Source organism: Lithobates pipiens, unplaced genomic scaffold, assembly GCF_037356315.1.
Source record: "Lithobates pipiens isolate NorthernLeopardFrog02 unplaced genomic scaffold, aLitPip1_a1.2 Scaffold_22, whole genome shotgun sequence".
NCBI lineage: Eukaryota > Metazoa > Chordata > Amphibia > Anura > Ranidae > Lithobates > Lithobates pipiens.
This window is the reverse complement of record NW_027507784.1, coordinates 207,391,124-207,414,657: the sequence shown is the minus strand read 5'-3', so window position 1 is coordinate 207,414,657 and position 23,534 is coordinate 207,391,124. Positions and strand designations below refer to the sequence as shown.

The window sequence follows — 23,534 nt, the reverse complement described above, 5'->3', positions numbered from 1 at the left end:
GCCAATCATCATACAGCAATGCACTGTGCTCCAGTGCCGGTCGAATTTGGAGCGAACGGCCCATAATGTTCGGTTTTCGACGAACGGGAGAACAGCCAATGTTCGAGTCAAACTTATGTTCGACCAGAACAGAGAGCTCATCAATAATATATACACACATACATAAAATATGTATATGTGAAATTGCCACCTGGACCCGCAAAATGTATATGTACTGTATATGGATGTTATAAACAGAAAAAAAGACACCTCTAAGTGCAGAAGTAAAAATTTTTTTATCACAAAAAGAGTTAAAAACACTTAGAACAGGAGCACATCATGTATAGTATGGCAGGTGGACCGGCGTCCTGGTAGTCCCAATGTGTCTCAGAGACATTCAAAGGTAAAACTGTGTAGCAGCATGTTCTAAAGTGGTCAGCAGATGGAAGCCACAACTCAGGATACTGGGGAGACAGTTGAGCTGTCTGAGACAGCGGTGGAGACCGAATCCCGGAAGTGATGTCAGAGGGAGGGGACCAGCGGCCAGCAACCAGCAGACCAGAAGTGATGTCATCAGAATGTGACGCGTTTCAGAACAACTGTTTGGTTAACCACTTGCCTACTGGAAACTTAAACACCCCTCCTGCCCAGACCAATTTTCAGCTTTCGGTGCTTTCACACTTTGAATGACAATTACTCAGTCATGTAACACTGCACCCAAATGAATTTTTTGTCCTTTTTTTCATACACATAGAGCTTTATTTTGGTGGTATTTGATCACCTCTGGGTTTTTTATTTTTTGTGCTATAAATGAAAAAAGACCAAAAATTTTGAAAAATAAAAATAAAAATTTTCTTTGTTTCTTTGATAAAATTTTGCTAATTATTAATTTTTTTTCATGAATTTTGGCCGCAATTTATACTGCTACATATCTTTGATAAAAATAACCCAAATTAGTGGATATTATTTGGTCTTTGAGTTAGAGAGTCTACAAGCTGTGGTGCAAATCATAAAAAATTGATCACATCTGATGTACTGGTGGCCTCATCTCATTTCTTGCGACCCGAACAAGCCAGGAAAGTACAAATACCCCCCAAATGACCCCTTTTTGGAAAGTAGACATTCCAAGGTATTTAGTAGTTTAGTAAGAGGCATAGTGAGGTTTTTGGTGTTGTAATTTTTTCCCACAATTCTTGGGGAAGAAATTGAGATTTATTTGTTTTTTATTTTTTTTCCCACAAAATTGTCATTGTAATTGTTATTTCTCTCACATTGTATGTGTATACCACAAATGATGCCCCAAAATACATTCTGCTACTCCTCCTGAGTATTACGATACCACGTTTGGGACTTTTTTACAGTCTGGACACTTAGAGAGACCCAACATGCTGGGAGCGCCGTCACGTGTTCTAGGAGCATAAATTAAACATCTAACTTGTTGACTACCTATTACACTTTTGAAGGCCCTGGAGCACCAGGACAATGACACGTGACACTGACGTGGCACTGATGGCAGATGGCACTGATGGCAGATGGCACTGATATGTGGCACTGATAGCACGTGACACTGATGACAGATGGCACTAATACGTGGCACTGATGACAGATGGCACTAATACGTGGCACTGATGACACCTGACACTGACAGGTAGCACTGGGGACACGTGGCACAAGGGACAGGTGGCACAGATAGGTGGCACTGGGGACAGGTGGTGCTGGGGACAGATGACACTGATAGGTAGCACTGGGGACAGGTGGCATTGATGGGTGTCACTGGGGACACATGGCATGACAGGTGGCACTGGGGAGACATGGCACTGATAGGTGGCACTGGGGACAGGCCACACTGGGGACAGATGGCACTGATAGGTGGCACAGGGGACAGATGGCACTGATAGGTGGCACTGGGGACAGGTGGGCATGTGTGTGTGTTTTACTGTGTGTGTGTGTGTGTTCTCACTGACGCTGCAGCACGGAAGCTCTCCCCTCCTCACACGCTGTCTGTGTGAGGAGGGGAGCCGGCGATGAGAGATGATCTCATATGTTTACATATGAGATCACCTCCCGTTGAACAGGCCGATCGAGTGCTAAATGGCAGCTGTGATTGGCCATTTAGCATGATCTGTGATTGGCTGTGTCCGATGGACACGGCCAACACAGAACTTCCCCGATGCACGCCTGCGGCGGCGCGCAGAGGGAAAGTAAATAGGAGGATGCCCAGGTACGCCCTCCCGGCAGATAGCGTCCACTCAGTAGCCGTCTTTTGGCTATAGAGCGGGCACGAAGTGGTTAACCACATTAGCCCCGGACCATTTTGCTGGCCAAAGACCAGACCACTTTTTGCAGTTTGGCACTGCGTCGCTTTAACTGACAATTGCGCGGTCATGCAACGTGGCTCCCAAACAAAGTTGACGTCCTGTTTTTCCCACAAATAGAACTTTGTTTTGGTGGTATTTGATCACCCCTGCGGTTTTAATTTTTTGTGCCATAAACAAAAATAGAGCGACAATTTTGAAAAAAAAAACAATATTTTTTACTTTTTGTTATAATAAATATCCCCCAAAAATATATAAAAAAAAACATTTTTTTCCCTCAGTTTAGGCCGATACATATTCTTCTACATATTTTTGGTAAAAAAAAAATCGCAATAAGCGATTATTGATTGGCTTGCACAAAAGTTATAGCGTTTACAAAATAGGGGCTAGTTTTATGGCATTTTTATTACCGTATATACTCGAGTATAGGCCGACCCGAATATAAGCCGAGGCCCCCAATTTACCCCCAAAAAAACTGGCAAACTTATTGACTCGTGTATAAGCCGAGGGTGAGACATGCCTGTCCATCCCTGTGTGTGTGTCCGTCCATCCCTGTGTGTCCGTCCATCCCTGTGTGTCCGTCCATCCCTGTGTGTCCGTCCATCCATCCCTGTGTGTGTGTGTGTCCATCCATCCATCCATCCCTGTGTGTGTGTGTCTCCATCCATCCATCCATCCATCCATCCCTGTGTGTGTGTGTCTCCATCCATCCATCCATCCATCCCTGTGTGTGTGTGTCTCCATCCATCCATCCATCCCTGTGTGTGTCTCCATCCGTGTGTGTGTGTGTGTGTGTGTGTGTGTGTGTGTGTGTGTGTGTGTGTGTGTGTGTGTGTCCAGCCTACCTTTGTCCCGAGCCTCCGTCCCGTGCCTTGCCTCCTTGCCTCTGTCCCGTGCCGTGCCTTGCCTCCTTGCATCCGTCCCGTGTCGTGCCTTGCCTCCTTGCATCCGTCCCGTCCCGTCCCGTGCCGTGCCGTGCCTTGCCTTGCCTCCGTCCCGTGCCCTCTTCGTCGGCGGCCATTGTAAAATTCAAAAGCTGCGCCGCCGCCTTCGCCTGTGATAGGCGGAACACTGAATTTCCCAGCAGCCTGTGTTCCGCCTATCACAGACGTCGTATCATCCTCGTCCGTAGTACGAGGATGATACGATGTCCGTGATAGGCGGAACACAGGCTGCTGGGAAATTCAGTGTTCCGCCTATCACAGGCGAAGGCGGAGCCGGAGGCGCGGCTTTTGAATAGAATGGCCGCTGTCTGTCTGCTCGACACGCTGATCGAGCGGGCAGACAGCGATGACTCGAGTATAAGCCGAGGGGGGCACTTTCAGCCTCAAAAAAGAGGCTGAAAATCTCGGCTTATACTCGAGTATATACGGTAATAATTATTTTTTTACTAGTAATGGCGGCGATCAGCGATTTTTATTGTTACTGCGACATTATGGCGGACACATCAGACATTTTTGACACATTTTTCGGACCATTGTCATTTATACAGCAATCACTGCTATACAAATACAGTGATTTCTGTGTAAATTACACTGGCAGTGAAGGGGTTAATCAGTGGGTGGCAGTGTAGGGGTTAAGTGTTCCTAGGGGTGTGTTACTAACTGTTGGGGGCTGTCCTTTGTTTTAGTGAACACTGATCTCTGCTCCAATCACATGGAGCAGAGATCAGCGTCACTTGTTGCTAGGCAGAATGGGGAGATGCTGTTTACAACGGCATCTCCCAGTTCAGCCGCCCCGTGAGACGATCGTGGGTATGCCCACGGCGATCGAGTCCGCGGGACCCACGACCAAACTCATAGGGGGCCTGACCAGCATGCGAACGCGCCGCTGGCGGCACGCTCACGATGGCAGGGTCGGCATTTAAGATTGGACGTACCTGTACGCCAATATGCCTGCCCGTGCCATTCTGCCGATGTACATCGGCGTGCGCTGGTCGGGAAGTGGTTAAAGAAGGAACCACTTTCTGCCTGGCCTATAGCAGATTGACGGCCGGGAAGTGGTTCTATTATCCTGACTGGGTGTCATATGATGTCCAGCAGACTAACATGCCGGTGCGCACCGATCGCTAGTGCAGTGTGCCAGTCTGACATGCCGCATCTCCGATTGTGGTAAGGATCCTCTGACAGAGGCTTCTTACCACGTGATAAGCTGTGACCAATCACAGCTTATCATAGTGTGAACCAGGAAGTGCCGGTAAATGGCATCCCTTGGTTCACACTGACAGAGAGAGCCAATCGAAGGCTCTCCCTGTCAGAGGGAGTTCTGTGCTGATAATCAGCACAGTACACATCAGATGTGCCCATGAGCTGCCAATCAGTGCCCTTCCATAAAGACTCAGTGCCCACCACAGTGCCAATCAGTGCCATCACAGTGCCCAGCAGTAACACCTGTCAATACATAATCATCAGTGCTGCCTATCAGTGCCATCCATTAGTGTCCATCAGTGCCATTTGTCAGTGCCAATCAGTACAGCCTATCAGTGCCGCCTGTCAGTGCCCATTAGTGCCGCCCATAAGTGCCACCCATCAATGCTGCATATCAGTGCCCAGCAATTCTACAGATCAGTGCCTCCTCATCAATGTCGCCTCATCAGCGCCTGTCAGTGCTACCTCATTAGCGCCTGTTAGTGAAGGAGAAAATAAAATTTTATGACAAACAGACTTTTTTTTCAAAAATGTGGGCCTTTTTTAGCTTGTTCAGCAAAAAAGTAGGATTTTTTGTACTCACCGTAAAATCCTTTTCTTTGTAATTCACTGACCGACACAGCTCCTCTCTTAGCCATTGGTTTGTTAGCGCTATCACTAGGAGAATACGAGGCATTAGTTGTAACACAACACTCAGAACTCTTAGTTCCGCCCAGGGGGGCGGTCCCTTGGGTAACAACCCTCCCATCTGCAGACAGACCTCAGTATGTCAACAAGCAGTATAACATAAAGATAAAAGGAGGGGCGGGTGCTGTGTTGGTCAGTGAATTACAGAGAAAAGGATTTTACGGCGAGTACAAAAAATCCTACTTTCTCTTATATTCACAACCGACACAGCTCCTCTCTTAGCCATTGGGGCATCCCCAAGCAGTGTCAAACGAGGGGTGGGAAAAACAGCATAAAAACTTCATCCACCATGGCAAGTGGGAACTAGTGAAACTTTACCCACAAAAAACAACAGTACGTGGAAAAACCACCACAAAAATCAGGGTATTCTCAACAGGAGTGATCACCCAAAAACCGCACCAAACTGCGGAAGTAATGCAACCATGCATGAACAAAACAGTACTGTGTTTTTATCGAAAAACCATGAAAAAACTGAAAATATTCAATTGCAACTACAAGGCCGCCTGCAAAACTTTGCGGCCAAAACAGGCATCAGCCGATGCACTGACGTCTACCTAGTAAAACTTGGTAAATGTGTGGACAGAAGACCAGGTCGCCGCTTTACACACCTGAGCGACAGACGCTTGCTGTTGGAAGGCCCAAGACGCTCCAATTGCCATTGTGGAGTGGTCCGTGACCGGAAAGGGGGGCACCTGCCCCTTCAAGGCATAGGCTTGTACTACAATCTGTCTTATCCACCTGGAAATGGTGGCTGACGAGAGAGCACCATGACTTTCTTTGGACCAGCCACAGAAACAAACAGTGAGTCTGACTTCTGAAAAGGAGCCGTGGCAGACAAATACACCTTTAGAGCCTGAACCACATCCAGAGCGTGAAGGGCCACCTCCTTAGGGTGCTTCGGCTTAGGACACAAAGATGGTAATACAATGTCCTCATTAATATGAAAAGCCGAGACCACTTTCGGTAGAAAAGTCGGTTGTGGACGCAAAACCACCTTATCCTTGTGGATAACCAGCTAGGGCGACTTGCAAGACAAGGACGCCATTTCCGAAACCCCCCTGGCCGATGTGATGGCCACTAGGAAGACCACTTTTTAGGAAAGAGTCAACAGGGGAATCTACCATATATTTTCAAATGGCGGTTTCTGAAACGCCGACAGCACCAGGTTCAAATCCCAAGGGGGTAACGGTGGATGCACCGAAGGGACTACATGTCGTACCCCCTGAACAAAGGTACTCACTAAGGAGTGAGATGCCAGAGGTTGCTGAAAAAAGACAGCCAAGGCTGAAATTTGCCCTTTAATGGTGCTTAACGCCAATTACTGGTCTACTCCTTGCTGAAGAAATAGCAGGATCCTGGATATAGAAAAGGAGCGCGGATGCCATCTTTTCTCCTCACACATGGAGATGTAGGCCTTTCAGGTATGATGGTATATCTTCCGAGAAGATTTTCGCGCTCTCAACATAGTTGAGGAAACAGGGTTTGTCAGACTCAGTGATCCCAACACCTGGCTCTCAAAAGCCATGCCGTTAAAGCTAGCGATGGTAAAACAGGATGGAGGATCGGGCCTTGAGACAGAAGGTCCTCTCGCAACGGCAGTCGCCAGGGAAGGTCTGCCACCAGATGCACCAGGTCTGTGTACCAGAGATGCTGAGGCCAATCTGGGGCAACCAGTATCACTAAGATCCCCTCGGCTTCCACCCTGCGAAGCAGACGTGGTAACAGTTTTAGTGGAGGAAATCAGCTGGTACTGATCCCACGGAGCCACCAGCGCATCTGACGCGTCTGCCCACGGATCTCTTGTCCTGGACATGAATTTTGGCACCTTCCCATTGAGATGGGAGGCCAGCAGATCCACGTCTGGTGTGCCCCACTTCAGGCACAGTAACCTGAATATCTCCGGATGCAATGCCCATTCTCCTGGGTCCAGTATCTGTCGACTCAGATAGTCCGCCTGCCAGTTCTCCACTCCTGGGATGTAAATGGCCGACAAGGCCGGTAGGTGTCGCTCTGCCCACCAAAGTATGTGAGCGACCTCCCTTGCAGCGGCTGAGCTTCTTGTTGCCCCTTGGTGATTGACGTATGCCACCGCAGGGGCGTGGTCTGACTGAATCCTGATCAGATGCCTTTGCATTCTAGTCGACCATGTGGAGAGGCACAGCCTGATCGCTCTCAATTCGAGCAGATCGATCGGTAACTTGGATTCTTCCGTCGACCAGAGGCCCTGAGCCGACTGAACCCCCATCACTCCACCCCAGCCGGATAGACTGGCATCCGTAGTGATCACTGTCAATCTCAGAGGTAGGAATGATTTTCCTGACTGAATCCCCGGGGACCTCAACCACCATATCAGTAATTCTCTGACTGACTGGCTCACCTGGATTTGTCTATCCAGGGACAACTGAGATTTGTCCCATTTTTTTAAAATCTCCTTCTGCAGGACTCTGGTGTGGAACTGGGCATAAGGCACTGCCTCGAAGGAGGCTACCATGAGGCCCAGTACTCTTAAGGAAAAACTGAGCGATGACCACTTGCGGTTCATCAGCAGTTATACCGCAGATCTCAGAGTCTGCAGCTTGTCTGAAGAGAGAAACACTCTCGCTTCCATGGAGTCCAGCAACAAGCCTAGGTACTCCAGACGCTGGGTCGGTTCGATCACTGACTTCCTTAGGTTCAACAGCCACGCAAATTCTCGCAGGGTCTGCATGGTGATCGCCACATCCTCCTCTAATCCTGAGGCAGAAGATGCCCTAAGGAGGAGATCGTCTAGGTTTCCCACAATCGCGATCCCACGTTGCTGTAGCAACGCCAAAACTGGAGACAATACCTTGGTAAAGACTTGGGGGGCTGATGCCAGACCAAAAGGAAGAGCCACAAACTGGTAGTGGGCTTCCCCGACTGCAAACCGCAGAGACTTTTGATGCCGAAGGCATATGGGTATGTGCAGGTACGCATCCTAAATGTCCAAAGACGCCAAGGAGTCCCCTTAATGGAGTGCAGCGACCACTGAGCGAACGGATTCCATTCTGAATCTCTGTACTTTTACAAAGCAATTGAGGGCTTTTAGGTCCAAGATTGGATGTACCCCTTCCTTTTTGGGGACTACAAAGAGATTGGAGTAAAACCCCTGGGACCTTTCTGACTCCAGAACAGGCACTATCACCCCGCGGCTTAGCAGGTCCCTTACCGCTCCCATTAGGGTCCCCCGGCAAGCCGGGAGTAAGGGTACGCTGGAGGGGAAGAATCTTTTTGGTGGCCAAGACAGGAACTCTATCTTGTAGCCAGAGGAAATCAGTTTTGCAGACCCATTGGTCGGATAGCCGAGAGGCCCATTGGGCTGTAAACTCCCAAAGATGACCCCCCACCCGTGTGACGGGCGGGGCAAACCTTCATGCGGCAGCACTTTTGTTCACAGGCTTGTTAGGCTTGCGGGTCCAGGGACGCTTTTGTCCCTCAGAGGTCATCCTGTCGGACTGGGAGCGTTTAGTCGAAGTCCCGGACGGACAAAAAAAGCCTCTTTTGAGCGGAAAATGAGGGCCCTTGCCTGCGGAGTAGCTCCTTAGTCTTCCTGGCCTGTGGAAGCAAGGTATTCTTCCCACCTGTGACATTCTTAATAATGTCATCCAACGAGGCTCCAAAGAGCCGTTCACCAAGGAAGGTTAGATCTGTCAAGGCTTTTTTAGATGCCTGGTCCGCAGACCAGCATTTTAGCCAAATCAGGCGCCTCAGCACCACTGCTGACACTGAAATCCTGGATAGCAGGGGAAGCGTATCCAGAGCCAAGTCACAAACGTACTTAAGGCCGTGCACTAACTGGTCTGCTAGTTCTACGCAGACGGGAGTAGCCTGCTGCTTCTCCAATTTGCAGTGCAAAAGTTTTGCCCATTCAGTAAGTGCTGTAGCCAGTACTGGTCGTATTGCGGACCCCACAACCATGAACTGCCTCGGCCTTCCTGTCAGTAGGGTCCTTAAATGCACTGGGATCGTGCTTACTTTATTTAACCTGGATACTGGGGGGTCTACGACCGGAGGAGCCCATCATTTTTTAAGAAGGCTCTCCTCAAAGGTGTAATGCACCACCATTTATTTTGGGACCAAAAAGGTCAGTTGCGGTCTTCCCCATTCCTTGTATATGAACTTATCGAAATAAGTCAGATACGGAAACACCTTAGGTGTACGGACTGGCTTACGGGACCCAAAAGGGACAGCCATTTCAGCAGAGGGACCTGTTGCATCCTGAATTTTCAGGGTATCATGCACAGCTGTGATAAGTGCTCCAATTAGCACTTTGTCTTGCGCGGACCCAGGCGGGGACTCATCCTCACTGTCCGATTGGTCCTGGTCAGAGTCATCTGAAGCGACAGAGCAGTGGTCGCCAGTCTCAGCCGAGCCCCGAGTCTGCGTCAGAGCTCCCCCCGGAGGATGGGGGGCAGGGGCCGCTTTTTACCACCTTTGCGTCCGCACACTGCCTCCACCCTGGCAGCAAACGTTTCAAGGACCGCCGACAAAGCATTCAAAGGCACTGCACTGTTTGCAGACGAGCCAATTGCAGGGAGTTCTGGGGAAGAAACACCAGTTTCTGAAGCCATGCTGACCCACCCTGTCTGCCACCCTTGGGGACTTAGGACAGGTGCACAGTCCCACCCTCCCAACTGCTGCAGACAAAGGGGCCCCCACCGCAGGACTCACCACCCTGACCGAGTTCAGATACAAATGCCTGTGTTTCCTGTGTTAGCTCACAGGTGTCCTGAGTGAAAAACCGTGCTGTTCGGAGCAGCAGGGACCAGCGCCGAGCATAAAAACCGCGCTGGACTACAACAAAATGGCTGCCAGCCCCCCTGTATAAAGGAGATATCACAGAGAAAATGGGCGCCAAGTTACAGAAAAATGGCCCCTGACCATGCTTTCCACTGAGGCACACCAAAAATGGCCGACAAACAACTCTACACAGTGAAAGGACAGTGAAAATCACGGCAGAACAGCACTATGGCGATCGGTACATGCAGTGGGGAGACCACAGACACCCAGGGACACAGCCACCCATCCAAGGTGAGAGCCCCCCAGGGGACCTGGCTACAGGTACACACACCGCTCAGCAGCCCATCATGCAGCATCCCCCACAGGGGGAGGCAAAATAGTGACAGGGAGAGAAGAGAGGGAGGAGAGGGACCCCCGAATTGACCTCCCAGGGAATGCCCAGCTGCTCAATCCCGCCGAGGCAGGGAGAGCTGTACTTACCAAACAGACGTAAATAGAGAAAGAGACGGCGCCCTCTAAGTGCAGCAATAAGGTTACTCAGATTTATTAAAAATGGTTTAAAAACACTCACATTAGATTAGTGGTGTAAAGCCACATCTTAGATACAGTGTTTCATCCGTATGTCCATAGGCACGACTCATGGGGCTGTAGTACAGGGTTCACAGCATCTGACTTTTTGGCCGATGGTTAGTGGCTTAGTCCATTCCATGAAATTCTTCAGGGTGGTCAAGATAGTGCTGGTCACTGTAGTGCCCTTGGTCAGATCTTCGGGGAGTCTGTGTCATCAGGAGACGGGCTGGGATAGGCAGCGCTTCGGAGCATGCATCCAGACGAGCTGGGGACATCCCATCACAGACCCACTCTCCGATCAGTACGGGGTGGCTGCTGGCCACGGCACACTGTGACAAAGACATCAGTAGTCCGGTCATATGTGTGCCCCGGAGTGTTACACTCACTGGCCGAGCCTGAGAGGCAGGTCGTGGCTGACCCAGCGCGTAGCTAGGGTCTGCACACGCTCGATGGCCAGTCTCGGGAGACTACAAGGATCTAGCTTATCCAGCCTGTCACCCAGCCGGCTGTTGATAGCAGATCATAGGATCTTAAAATCTTGCGCAAAAGGCAAACTTCAGCAAAAAAATCCCAGGACCGATGGTCCCGCAGGGATCCTAGGTCCATCTCCTTCACTAGGCAGAAAAAAAACTGGGCTGCAGGAGGCAGGCTGAGGGGTTATTACTGGAGGGACCGCCCCCTGGGCGGAGCTCTAAAGTTCAGTTTTTTTCACATGTATAACATGTTCTGCCTATTCCTCTGCTGAAGGTGGAGTAACAACCCTATGGTCAAGATTAATGGAGCTGTGTCAGTCAGTGAACGAAAGAGATATACGCAAATGTTGTTTCGGTACAGCATTGCATGACCGCGCAATTGTCAGTTAAAGCGATGCGGTGCCAAATTGTAAATTGTACTTTTTCTACATGAAATTAAGGAATTATATATACTTAATTTGCTAAATATTGGCGCAACACACTTAAAGCGGGGTTCCACTGCCTAAATCATTTTATTTTTTTGCTGTAATGACATGGATTAAGTTATTTAAAATGAAGACTCACTTGTTTCAGTTCTTATGTCTTTAAGATGTCAGTTTTATGTTTAAAAATAACTTTTAAATCTTTTTTTCGGCTGTTCCCATCTTGCCTGTGGGCATGTGAAGCCCACAGGCATCCTCTTCCGGGATACAGTGCTGCTGATCGACCAGCATGCACTGCGTGTTGTTTCTCCAAACTCGCACATGCGCAGTAACTCGAATTCATAGCGCCGTCAACAGCTTAGGTTGCCACCGCAACAGGCGGCGGCGTCGGAAATCCCGCCCCGTTGTGATGGCAACGTAGCTGAAATCACGCGATAACTCACGCCGGGCCGCCGCACTGACTCCTGGGAACAATGACACAAGCTCCCAGGAGCCAGTGTGGCTATCAGGAAATTACGAGTTAGCCGCATTGAACCCACCCATATCCACAGACACCATACAGGAAATGATCTCCAAAACAATAAGGTACAGTGAAAAAAAAAATGCAGTTTTTACATTAGGACATTGAGCTAACTGTCTTGAGGTAATGTAAGAAAAACGGGGGGAGCTCCGCTTTAATTTTAACATTTACATATTGTTTATACTGTTTAAATATTAGGAAATAGGGGTAATATTTGAGTTTGTGCTTTAAAGTGGGAATGCTCAGTTGGGTGTCCCTGGCTTTCATTTTGAAAATCTGGTCACCATCCCTTGTACAATCTGGACATCCAGTAGTTCATGGATATGATCACTTTAAGTAACCAGGGCAGGGATGCTCTTATGAAGAAAAAATAAAAATACAACGTGATTAATGTTATTAATAAAAAAAATGACAAACTATACTGTAAATGTATAAAAATTTAAACACTGTAAAAAACATGGTGGACAGTAGTAAAAAGGCTCATCTTTTGCTACTGCTTGCCCTTCCTCATTCTAAAATTTCTCCACTCCATTTGCTGGAGGGATGGGACAGTCTTAAAATGGAAAAAAATGTTTTTAATTATAATTAAAGTACGTACAGTATTTCCTAAATACAGTTGGAAAAACCAAATGCCTTTGTGTGCAGAACCTTTGCTGGTCACTTTAGGCATGACTAGCCTTTATTACAGGGAACGGATGGGCATCTATGGCTTAGGCTGTAGAACTATGCACTAAATTGTGATGCCACCTGTCCTTTCCCCTGGCCATAAGATTTTTTCTTCCATTTGCTGCTGTCTGCCCTTCTACTTATGTTGTGAAAGGGCAGGTGGCCTATGAAGAAATTCCACAGACTTCTCATAGTCAGTTGATGAGGCTATGGTAGGATTAGCTGAAAAGGAGTTAAAAGGCACAACAGCAGCACAAGAGAGGCAAGTGGTTGATATGTGTCCTTGTGGAAGAGATCAAATAGGGCAGATGAACAGCACTTTAAAAAATGCCTGCTCAGCACCCTTGAGGAGGAGGAGGAGAAGGGTTAAAAAAAGGAATGTATTGAAACCTCAGAAAATGTATAGCAGTATAAAAGAAAAAGGAGGAATGTAAAACAGGGCACATTAGTAGTAGTTAAAAAAAAATGGTTATGTACCCTTGAAGAGGAAATAAGGGGGGTATGAGGAGCAGCAGAAAGGAAAGTGGCTGCTATGCACCTTTGAGAAGGAGGAAGAGAGGTCGCATTAGCAGTGCTATTAAATTAAAGTTCCTGCTATGCACACTTGAGGAGGTGGAGGAAAAGGGTGCATTGGCAGGCATTTCTGTGCAAGTGGCTACTCTGAACCAAAGAGGAGGGAAGCTTTTTTTAGCCACTTTACTGTTTGATTCACCATTGGAAGGGTGAAAATCTCCCCAGAGCCTCTCCAATATATGTGACTAAGAACAAACATTTTGGGGGGGGAGCAGACAGCCTATAATTTAGGATGAAATGCTTAACTTTTTGCTTCTGCCTGCTATTCCCTGAGGTCACAGAATTTGAAAACTCCATTTGTTGCTGCCCCTACATTGTGAAACGGCAGGTAGACTTTTTTTTTTTTCTAAAAAAATGGTAGCATCAAGTTTGTGTTATCTTCTCTGACTCTGTTCCCCAGGGAATCTACAGCATTACAGGAAAAAACAAAACTTACAAATTAAAAAATAATCCTAACTAATTAATTAATCCCACTAATTACAAGCAAACAGATCACAGGCGAGGATGGATACCTTTAATAGCCATTCAAACCCCTTTGTGTCAACTTGTGTGCATGTTATCAGGCCAAAATCACCAGGGTATGTAAACTTTTGAACAGGGCCATTTGGGTAGTTTGTGTTGTCATTATGATTAAAAAAGAATAAACACAGTTAATTGATAATAAATGTCTTCAGCCAAACACTAACCATACGTGAAAGAAATATTTTTGTGTTATCATTCATATTCTCTGAAAAATGGCCAGGAAATCATAAATTCTGCCAGGGTATGTTAACTTATGAGCACAACTGTATATTCTTTTTTTTTCTTCAGCAAATCACAACGCCAAAAAAAAAAAAAAAAATATGCAGAAAGGTGGATGCTGAATGCCAAGTATTCCAAGACACTTGGGCAGAAAAATAAATTTTTACAGAACACCTCGGCAAGCCAATATGTCTAATTTACCATGCAGGTGTTGCTGTGAACAAGGAGACACTATGAGACTAAACATTCAAAATATTTAGTGAATTTATTGAGTAGAAAACCAGCTTAATGTGCAACAAAGCAGTTTTCACTTTATACCAGGGCTCGACAAAACCCGGGCGCCAGGTCGCATTTGCGACTAGAATTAGCGAACTGGCGCCTGGGGCAGCACAGCTGGGGGTATGCTGTCTCCACGGACCCCCCCAGCGCGATCGCGTCGGGCCGCGCCGCCGGCGGCCGGTAATTTAGCCCCCGGCTTTGAGGCCTTCTACGATCCTATGGTTCCTTCTGGAATCTGGCGCCCTCTTGTGGTGGCCGTTGGAATTACAACCAGCAATGCTAATGGATGCAATGCTAATTTTCCCTGCCTGCCAGCCTACCTTCCTTCCCTTTACTCAGAACCCCTAAAAATTATATATATATTTTATTCTAACACCCTAAAGAATAAAATGGTGGTCGTTGCAATACTGTCTGTCACACCGTATTTGCACAGCGGACTTACAAGCGCACTTTTTTGGGGAAAATGTATTTAATAAAAAAAAAAAAATAAGACAACAGTAAAGTTAGCCCAATTTTTTTTAATATTGTGAAAGATAATGTTGCATTGAGTAAATCGATACCAAACATGTCATGCTTCAAAATTGCGCCCGCTCATGGAATGGCGACAAACTTTTACCCTTTAATATCTCCATAGGCGACATTTAAAAAATTCTACAGGTTGCACTTTTTAAGTTACAGAGGAGGTCTGGGGCTAGAATTATTGCTCTCACTCTACCGATCGCAGCGATACCTCACATGTGTGATTTGAACACCGCTTTCATATATGCGTTCGCTTCTGCACGCAAGCTTGGCGGGACAGGGCGCGTTTAAAATATTATTTTTTTTTATTTTTATTTTTTTCACTGTTCTTTAAAAAAAAAAAAAAAAAAGTGTGTCACTTTTATTCCTATTACAAGGAATGTAAAAATCCCTTGTAATAGAAAAAAGCATGACAGGTCCTCTTGTATATGAGATCTGGGGGGGTCAGAGAGACCTCACATCTCATATTTACACTAAAATGCAATTTAAAAAAAATTTGTCATTTGAAAAAAATAAAAAAAATGTCCCTCTAAGAGCTATGGGCAATGACTTGGAGACAGGTGGGGGGCTTGGGGCTATCTTCCCCTCACTCCTCTCCATGTCAGGCCAGGGACAGGTCCAGATCGCCGTCACGGACCTGGCTCCTAACTTTTTTAGCTGGCTCCTAGATTCCAAGCAAATTTGTCAACCCTCGCTTTATACCACCAGCATCAGTGGTCGGGTGTCACACGGGAAGGGCCTGGAGACATGCTGTAGCTGCATGAGAGCAATGGAGAGGGTGAGTATAAATTGAACAACTTAATCGCTGCAGGGAAAGGGGGTGGGGTGGGTGGGTGACCCTGCAGCAATGCCAGAGCCTCAAGGGAGTGAACCTGCATACCAGTGGCAGCTAGTGCTTACTATTTTTGGGGTGGATGGCACAACCAACACTACCCCCCACGTCAGACACAGGCAGCGGCAATAACCCCCGCAGCACTGACCACCCCCCCCCCTCCCGAGACGCAGGCAGTGGCAATAACTCCCATAGGGGGGATCACCGACAGCACCAACAATGGCGATCCCACTACCTAGTGGGGGCATGGAGGAGACATGGAGGCAGGGAGAAGGAAGAGCCGGCCGCTCCAGTGAGGACATAGACATTCTCCTTCCAGCCCATTGGAACCCAGAAGTGTGTCCAGAGAGACACGATTTGCCAAGGATTCATAAGACTCCCTGGCCAATAGAGGAATCCTGATTGGCCGAGAGGAGAATGTGGCTGAATAGCAAATATTCATACGCTAGTGTCATACAACTGGGTGGGATCAGGGCACACTCTCTGCGCCCTAAACCCATCCTATCTTGAAGCCTATTAGAGCCTCTGTCTCTAATCAGGTGCTTCAAAAGAAACATCCCCTGCCTATCCCCACAAGTGTAATTCATGTGCCCGGTGTCCTGAAAGGGGACAGGTGCATGGATAGGGAGGGCAGTGGCGGTGTGCATGGGCTGCCACTGCTGCATGCTCCCTAAGGGTGAACTGGCTTTGTATTAGTGATGCACCTTAAAGTGAGGTAAACCTGTACTGTTATTATTACTATGTTAGGATTATTATTATCTTCATTTATTAGCAGGGGAATGCAGCCCCCCATGCATTCACATACATTGAATCTGACCCTTAAGCGTAAAAAGGTTGCTGGCCCTTGTCATAAAGGAAGTATGCTTCTATGCAGTATTAAGGACCATTCATTGCTGCCTCTGGAGAACAAGATGGAAGACCCTGGATGGAAGTATCTAAGCTAAAAATTCTCCAAATTACTTTTGCAAATGTAGTTTGTCACAGTAGCAGAAAAAAGAATTCCTGCTCACTATAAAATATATTAAAAATAAAGGTATATGACATGTTCACATGTATATAACATACCTTCTCTCCATAGATAAATAAATAATGCAATTACTTCTTAATGATTGTGTGACCCGGGAAAGGGTTTTAAAGAGTGCATCTGTAAGGTCGTCATCATAAAACACTGAAAAATAAAATTAAAAAGCATTTACTTTTTAACTGGGTGACTAAGCATTCCTAAAAGAACCATTGTTAAATTTCAGACTTTGTGTAGGTCAGTAGGCTTGTGCTAGCATTATCAAACTACATTATTCCAAGGAAAAATTACCTTTCAAGCTTCTCTTGATCTCCTCATTTGATATAAAGGTTTAGGCAAAGATCACATAGTCTCTGAATATCATGTATTTCATTTAGAGACTGTACAGAGTCTTTTGTATTCAATTAGCCAAGGTTACTTTACTAAAGGAGTAAATTCTTTTCAGCAGGAACCGGCCGAGAGCCGAACTGTGTATGGGCAGGCTGAATGTACCAAGTTGACCAATCTATCATCTTGGGTACAACCAGCCTGCTGGATTAACTTGCGACTATTGATAGCGGCTGCTCTATAATACTATGCCAATATAGAATATAAACCTAGCCACAGTAGGCACAAGGGGACCAGGCATCCAACATACCAGGAAGTGTGTTTGAAGAAACATTTTCAGCCAGCTCAATTCAAGAGAGCAGTGACTGAAGGCTTAGCAGCAAGAATGAGAAGTGTCAACAAGTTTTGTTTATAGACAGCCCCTTTCAAAAACGTCTTTGCTCTAGTGAGTTGCGTTAAAGAACAACAAAAAAGTTCAATATATTCACATAGCATATCATTTAGATATATGAGGCCTGTAAAAATGTACAAAACATAACCAGGTAATGCCTTTAGCCTCTTTCAATGTCATGGAAGAGTAGCTAAGCTTATCTCCAGTAAATGAGTAAATATAGACTGACAGCATTATTCATGTGAGAGAAGAAAAAGGAAAGGTCATTTGCTTTTATGTGGTCTATTTATTGCTACAAAAGAGTAGTTCTAAAATTCTAAAGTATAAATACAATGTATTTTAAATTTAAAATTTGTTTATTACAAGAGTTATTTAGAGCTTTGCACATAATCAGAATAGGTTCGTGTTTTGGAATTATGTATGTACAGTAGTACTACATACGTCTTGGAGTAACATTTCTAAAGTCTAAAAAAAAAAACAATAAAAATGTCAGAGGATTAGGGTAAGGATACATAGGTAGTAAACTATTCTATCAACTAAAAACCTGACACAGTTGCACACAATCAGAACCACATAACTTTACCATCAGCAGCAAATATTACTGTTGTCTCATCGTAAAAGTGAGATATGTCATCATCTGTCCAGCTGTATGGGTTTTCTGGATCTGTAAAGAGATATAATGTTCATTAACCACAGCTCCAGAAGGTTTACTCCCCTTCATGATCAGGCTATTTTTTGCGATACTGCACTGCGTTACATTAACCGACAATTGCATGGTTGTGCAATGCTTTACACAAATAAAAGGTTTGTGCTTTTTTTCCCCACAAATAAAGCTTTCTTTTGATAGTATTTGATCACCTCTTATTTTTCTTGCTATCAACAAAAATGACCAACAATTTTGAAAAAAAAACAATGTTTTTACTTACTGCTATAAAACATACCCAATAAAAAAAATTTTAAAAATCAAATTTCTTCATCAATTTAGGCCAATATGTATTCTGCTGCATATTTTTGGTAAACCAATAAGCGTATATTGATTGGTTTGCGCAAAAGTTTTAGTATCTACAAACTATGGGGTATTTTTTTTTTTTTTTTACTAGTAATGGTGACGATCAGCGACTTATAGCAGGACTGCGATATTGCGGGCAGACAAATTGGACACCTGACACTTTTGACAATTTTTGGGGACCAATGACACTAATACAGTGATCAGTGCTAAAAAATATACACGGTTACTGTACTAATGACACTGGCAGGGAAGTGGTTAACATCAGGGGCGATCAAAGGGTTAACTGTGCTCCTAGGGAGTGCTTGCTAACTGTGGGGGGCTTTGACTGGGAAAAGGTAAAGATCTGTGATCCTGAGGATCAGTACATTCCAATCTCACAGAATGGTGGTCTGACCTATTTAAATAGGCAGACCGCAGTTCTGGCGGACTCCCGAATGATCGGCGGGTCCCGGTGGACATCACATCTGCCTAACCCGCTGATTGGCTTCCGCTGTGTCCAATCACAGCAGAAGCAAGTCACCTGCGGTGCGCGTGTGCCCCAAACTCAGAAGTGTCAGAGGCGTAAAAGGCTACATCTGGGAATGGAAGATCCATCCTCCATTCCTAGACGTAGCCTTTTACAGGCAAATGCGTCTGAAGGAGCTGTGGTGTTACCACTGTCCGGATCTGCTGGTAATCCTGCGGTTGGATTATCTTCTCTCTACTGCTCGATTGCTGCTACTTTGTTGAAGGTGCAATATTTAGCTGACTAAACCCCTAAAGTTTTATACATTACGCAATGAGCCTTCCTTCATTCTGTTTTATTCCATAACACAGATCGAGTGTGAGGTGCATAGCGAGTCTGGATAGTCATGTGCGAAGCTGAGATGCCAATCTTCGGGCTCCTGATCCATCTGCCATGAGAGTCGACACAAGGCTATACACAGGATACCTTTTTACCGCAGGCTTATAGAGCTCATGTTGATTTGGTAATGTAACTATAACATTAGTAGAACCACAGATTCATCTTCATTTGTCACTGGGAGCTGAGCACTGTGTATTATCTTGTTGGAATTCAACATGAACACAAATTTTGAATATGGACATTTGATTTCTATTGATGTTTATGTGTTGAAATAATTTAATGCTTGGTAACAATATACCTTGTTTTAATTTATCACCTTGATAACAGACAGCGCAAATATTTTTACATTCTTGGCACATTTCGTATTTATTTCCTATATTCAGGGAATGGTAAAAAGTGCAGCAGTATTTTTTCTTCATTTTTTGTTTAGCGCAAGATTTATATATATATATATATATATATATATATATAAATCTATTAAATGCATCATAGTTTAAATTGGGGCTAGGGCCTGTATTAGCATATAGATCTAATGTTATAATATAGTCAACAGGACAAATACTATCACAACTGTACCTTGAATAAAAATTGTTCTCAAGTTCACAAAATCCAAAAATAAAAAAATAAGGTAATTTTTTTTAGACTACAAAAAACAAAAGAAAAAGGAGAAAAATATATAATCCTGCTAAATTCACATTTGCGCTGAGAGTCTTTGGTTGTTTCAGCTAATATAAAGCTAGTTGCTAAGCTGCTAGAGGGAAAACAAATGCACAGTGGGAGTGATTTTGGAGATGTTGCCATTGAAGTCCACCCGAGGCAAAAATGACTTAAAGTGTTTTTTAACCCAATTGCCCCCAATTAATCAGGCACACAGTACATGGTTCCCTAAGCATTGCAATATCTTATTTATTTATTTTTTGTGTAAATACCTTTTATTAGCTTTTTTTTTTTTTTTAGCTCTGTCAATTGTCCTATATCATCTCTATATCCGAGCCGAGGGAGCTGAGTAGGAGGGACACAGATTCCTTCTGACGTATGCATATACGTCATAAGAGGAATCTCTTATCTTCTTCTCTGTGCCCTTCAATGCAGTGTGTATGAGAGGAGAGGAGAGGGGAGGGGAGGAGAGGAGAGGAGAGGAGAGGAGAGAAGGGGAGAGGGGTGTGGCTGTTAGTGTAGGAGATCGTCTTTCTCACTCCAGACTACATGTTGACAGGAAGAGGGAGGGGAGCTGAAAACAGGCAGAGAAGAGAGAGGAGACCTGCGGATGACGCAGACATGCATTTAGACCATGGTATCTTCGCTTAGCAGCCATGATAATCATGGTCTAATCTCAGAGGAGAAGACAGGACCTGGCGAAGCGCTGATGTTACCTTGTGTCTGTTGTTGGAGTGTCCAGGAAGGACGGGTCTGTCTGTGTGTGTGCCGGCCGGCGCACTGGACTTAAGGCTTTCTTACTCCAGTGATTTTGTAAGTGCAATATGTTTTATTGCCCCCAATAAATTGAAGTTTTTATACTATTTGGAGCCTCTATATCTTTTCATGTCATGTATACACATCCACGAGTTTTGGTCTAAATGATATGATTTGAAGAGTGCTGGGCTTACCTTTTGCACTGTGGAGATTGTGCTATCCTTATAAAGGGGTCGGGAGATCAGCAGGATTGCCCGAGGTGTCCAGGAGATTGTATTATTACTACAGGCTTTCTATGATCATCTGTAATGGGGGATCATGGGCTTCTGGTAAGTAGTAACTCTTTGTGTAGCGGTGGTGGATTTAACATAGTTCACATTGGAATTTGAAGGTTTATTTCATTCATGAAAGGACTTCACTTTATAATATACAATTTTTAGCTTTGCACGGGTGTATGTTATACACATTTGGATTCCATTTATTATTGGACTTTATCTAAAAGATTGTTTATACACTATATTTCTCACTTTACATTTTTTCATTTATATTCCTGTGGGAATGTATACATTTATTGTTTGATGATTCACAAGACTATTTATGTATGATTTGTTTTACATATATTTGGTGTAGGTACTGTGTTTTATAACATAGCACAGTAAATTGGAATATAGCCTTCCTTTTTTGTCTTTGATTTTGGTCGGTGTGATTCTGGCACATAGGTGAGGTTATTTATATATTCCTATTTCATATTTCCCTGGTTTAGCACACTTCTAATTTTTCTTTTATTCTTGTTACTGTAGTAATGCTATGCAGGGGAATTGCAGCTTCCATTGGTTTTGCATAGAGACCCCTTTTTAAATTGTAGGTGCATGTTATCGAATGCACCACCTATACCGTAGCACCAGTTTCTTTTCCAGTTTTTCTATTATGTTTAAAGTCAAGGTAGGCAGTGGGGAGGGATAGAGATGTGGAGGAATACCTTAAGGTAGTCATAAATATTGGAGCAGGACATTTTCTTGAAAACTAGCTGAGGAAGGGCCTAGAATTAGCAAGTCTTGTATGGGCCAGCGAAAGGCAAAAGTTCCAAGATTCTTGGGATGGAAAGTTGGGAGCGAGTCTTGTTTTATTTGTTGATGTATTGGTTTGCAAAGATTAAATGGTGCCGGCAAAGTGTGGTGAAAATAAGCTTCATGTGGATTTAGTTGAAGAAGTGTGAGACTAGAAGTCAATTTCAGGTAAGCATGGAGGGTCGTGGGCAATAGGAGGAGAAGTCAGGATCCGGTAGTGTGGCAGTAGTTAGTTTAGGTAATGGAGGAACACCTGCAATTTTTAATCCAGGATTCCCATTTTTTTCAGGAAAGCAGGGAGTCTTAGGTTTGCTTTGGCAGAGACGAGTTCCATCAAGAAAAGATTGTTAAAAGTCTGGATCACTTCAGATAGCGAGGGGGGAGATTTTTGTTTCCAGTAGCGTGCGAGAACCAGTCTGGCTGCAATCAATATGTGAGAAATGAAAGTACTGAGATGCAGAGGAAGGTTCGGGCTGCCGATTCACAGGGGAGCCATTTGCCATGTGAACAATAAGGCATAGGACATTACAGAGGATATAAAGTTTGCAAAATTTGACCAGTAAGAAGAGATCTTTCGACAGTCCCACCATATGTGATAGAGGGAGCCAGAGTGGCCACACATTCTCTAACAGTTTGGGAATTGATCTGGGAAGATAGAGGCAAGTCGGGGTGTAATACCACTTGTGAAAGATTTTGTGTATCAATTCCCAGGGAGTGGTGCATTTGGAGATTTTGAATCGAAGTTGTAGAGAGGTTTGCCATTGACAGAGAGGGATGGGGAAGTGTAGTGTTCGTTCCCAGTATGACATAGATGGAGACTTGGAGTTTGCTGTCTGTGAGCAGAGTAGTCGATATAGGTACGAGATCCCTTTCTGGGTGGCGGAGGGTGAGTTGTAAAGGTTTAAGATATCCCAAAGAAGGTCGTTGTCTTTGTTTTTGAGGTTCTGGAGTTTTGATCTAATACGTAGATATTTGAATAAATCATTCCGATGAATGTGGTACTTTTGTTGGAGCTCTTGGAATGAAAGAAAGAGTTGTTGTATAGGTCTCCAATTTGCTTGATACTGCTCTGAATCCAAGAACTTACTTCGAGGTCTGGAGACAAGAGAGATGTTGCCTCTAATGGAAGTAGTCAGAGTATATTAATTGGTATGGTTTTGTTAATTGTACTAATGAGGACCAGATGTGTAAGGTAGCCACAGTCGTGCTTAATTTGAGATAAGGCGGATGATATTTGAGGAGGATAGCGGAGAGAGTAGTACTAGCTGAGAAGCCAAGAGTTGAGCTCTCAATTTGGATCCAGGATGGTGGATCTGAGGATATCCACCAGTGTCTAGTCTGGTTTAAGAGGCTCCATGATTAGAGCAAATATAACTGGGTAGAGCGGACACCCCTGACGAGGACCATTGGGATCTCAAAGGGATTGGGATAGAAGTTTGGAGGTCCACACTCGTGCACTGGGGAGGGAGTATACGCCTAATATTGCTGAGAGAATAGGGCCGCTGAAGAAATCTTTTAAAAGAACCTCCTTCAGATAATTCTAGAGAACTCTGTTGAAGACCTTCTCTGCATCAAGTGATAAAAGCAGAGAAGGCCTTCGGCTGCACTGAATAAGGCAGGGCCGCCCTTACCATGGGACCCGATGGAGCGATGGCTCCAGGCGGCACTTTCAGGGGGGGGCGGCAAATTGCTGCCCGCCAGGCAGCCCGCTCCACTGTGAGGAGCCCGGTGTTCTGCCGAGAAAGGTCCCTCATCGGATAGTCTCCACTCTGTACTGCGCAGGCACAGCGCTTGCGCAGTACGGAGGACAAAGGAGACGCCGAAAGTCTCCAAACAGGAACAGCTATTTATCAGTGCTACACAGTGCCTGCGCAATTAAGAGTACATTGTGCCACACGCTCCCACTAGTAGTTAAAGACCAAAGGGCCAATTACCAGATCTGTTGGATCTCAGGTTATAGAAATCATATAGGCATACACAG

General features: G+C 45.2%; 1 protein-coding gene across 3 annotated transcripts in view; it reads right to left on the bottom strand.

Moving 5' to 3' along the window:
• The window catches only part of METTL22 (methyltransferase 22, Kin17 lysine), a 553,862-nt gene that overhangs the window by 68,454 nt on the left and 461,874 nt on the right, over positions 1 to 23,534 (bottom strand). For all 3 annotated transcript variants that reach the window (XM_077448831.1, XM_077448832.1, XM_077448833.1), the window contains 2 exons: positions 17,804 to 17,884; positions 16,547 to 16,649 (listed from right to left, as the gene is read on the bottom strand). In XM_077448831.1, coding sequence (XP_077304957.1) covers positions 16,547 to 16,649; positions 17,804 to 17,884 — 184 coding nt within the window. The remainder of the gene's footprint in view (positions 1 to 16,546; positions 16,650 to 17,803; positions 17,885 to 23,534) is intronic.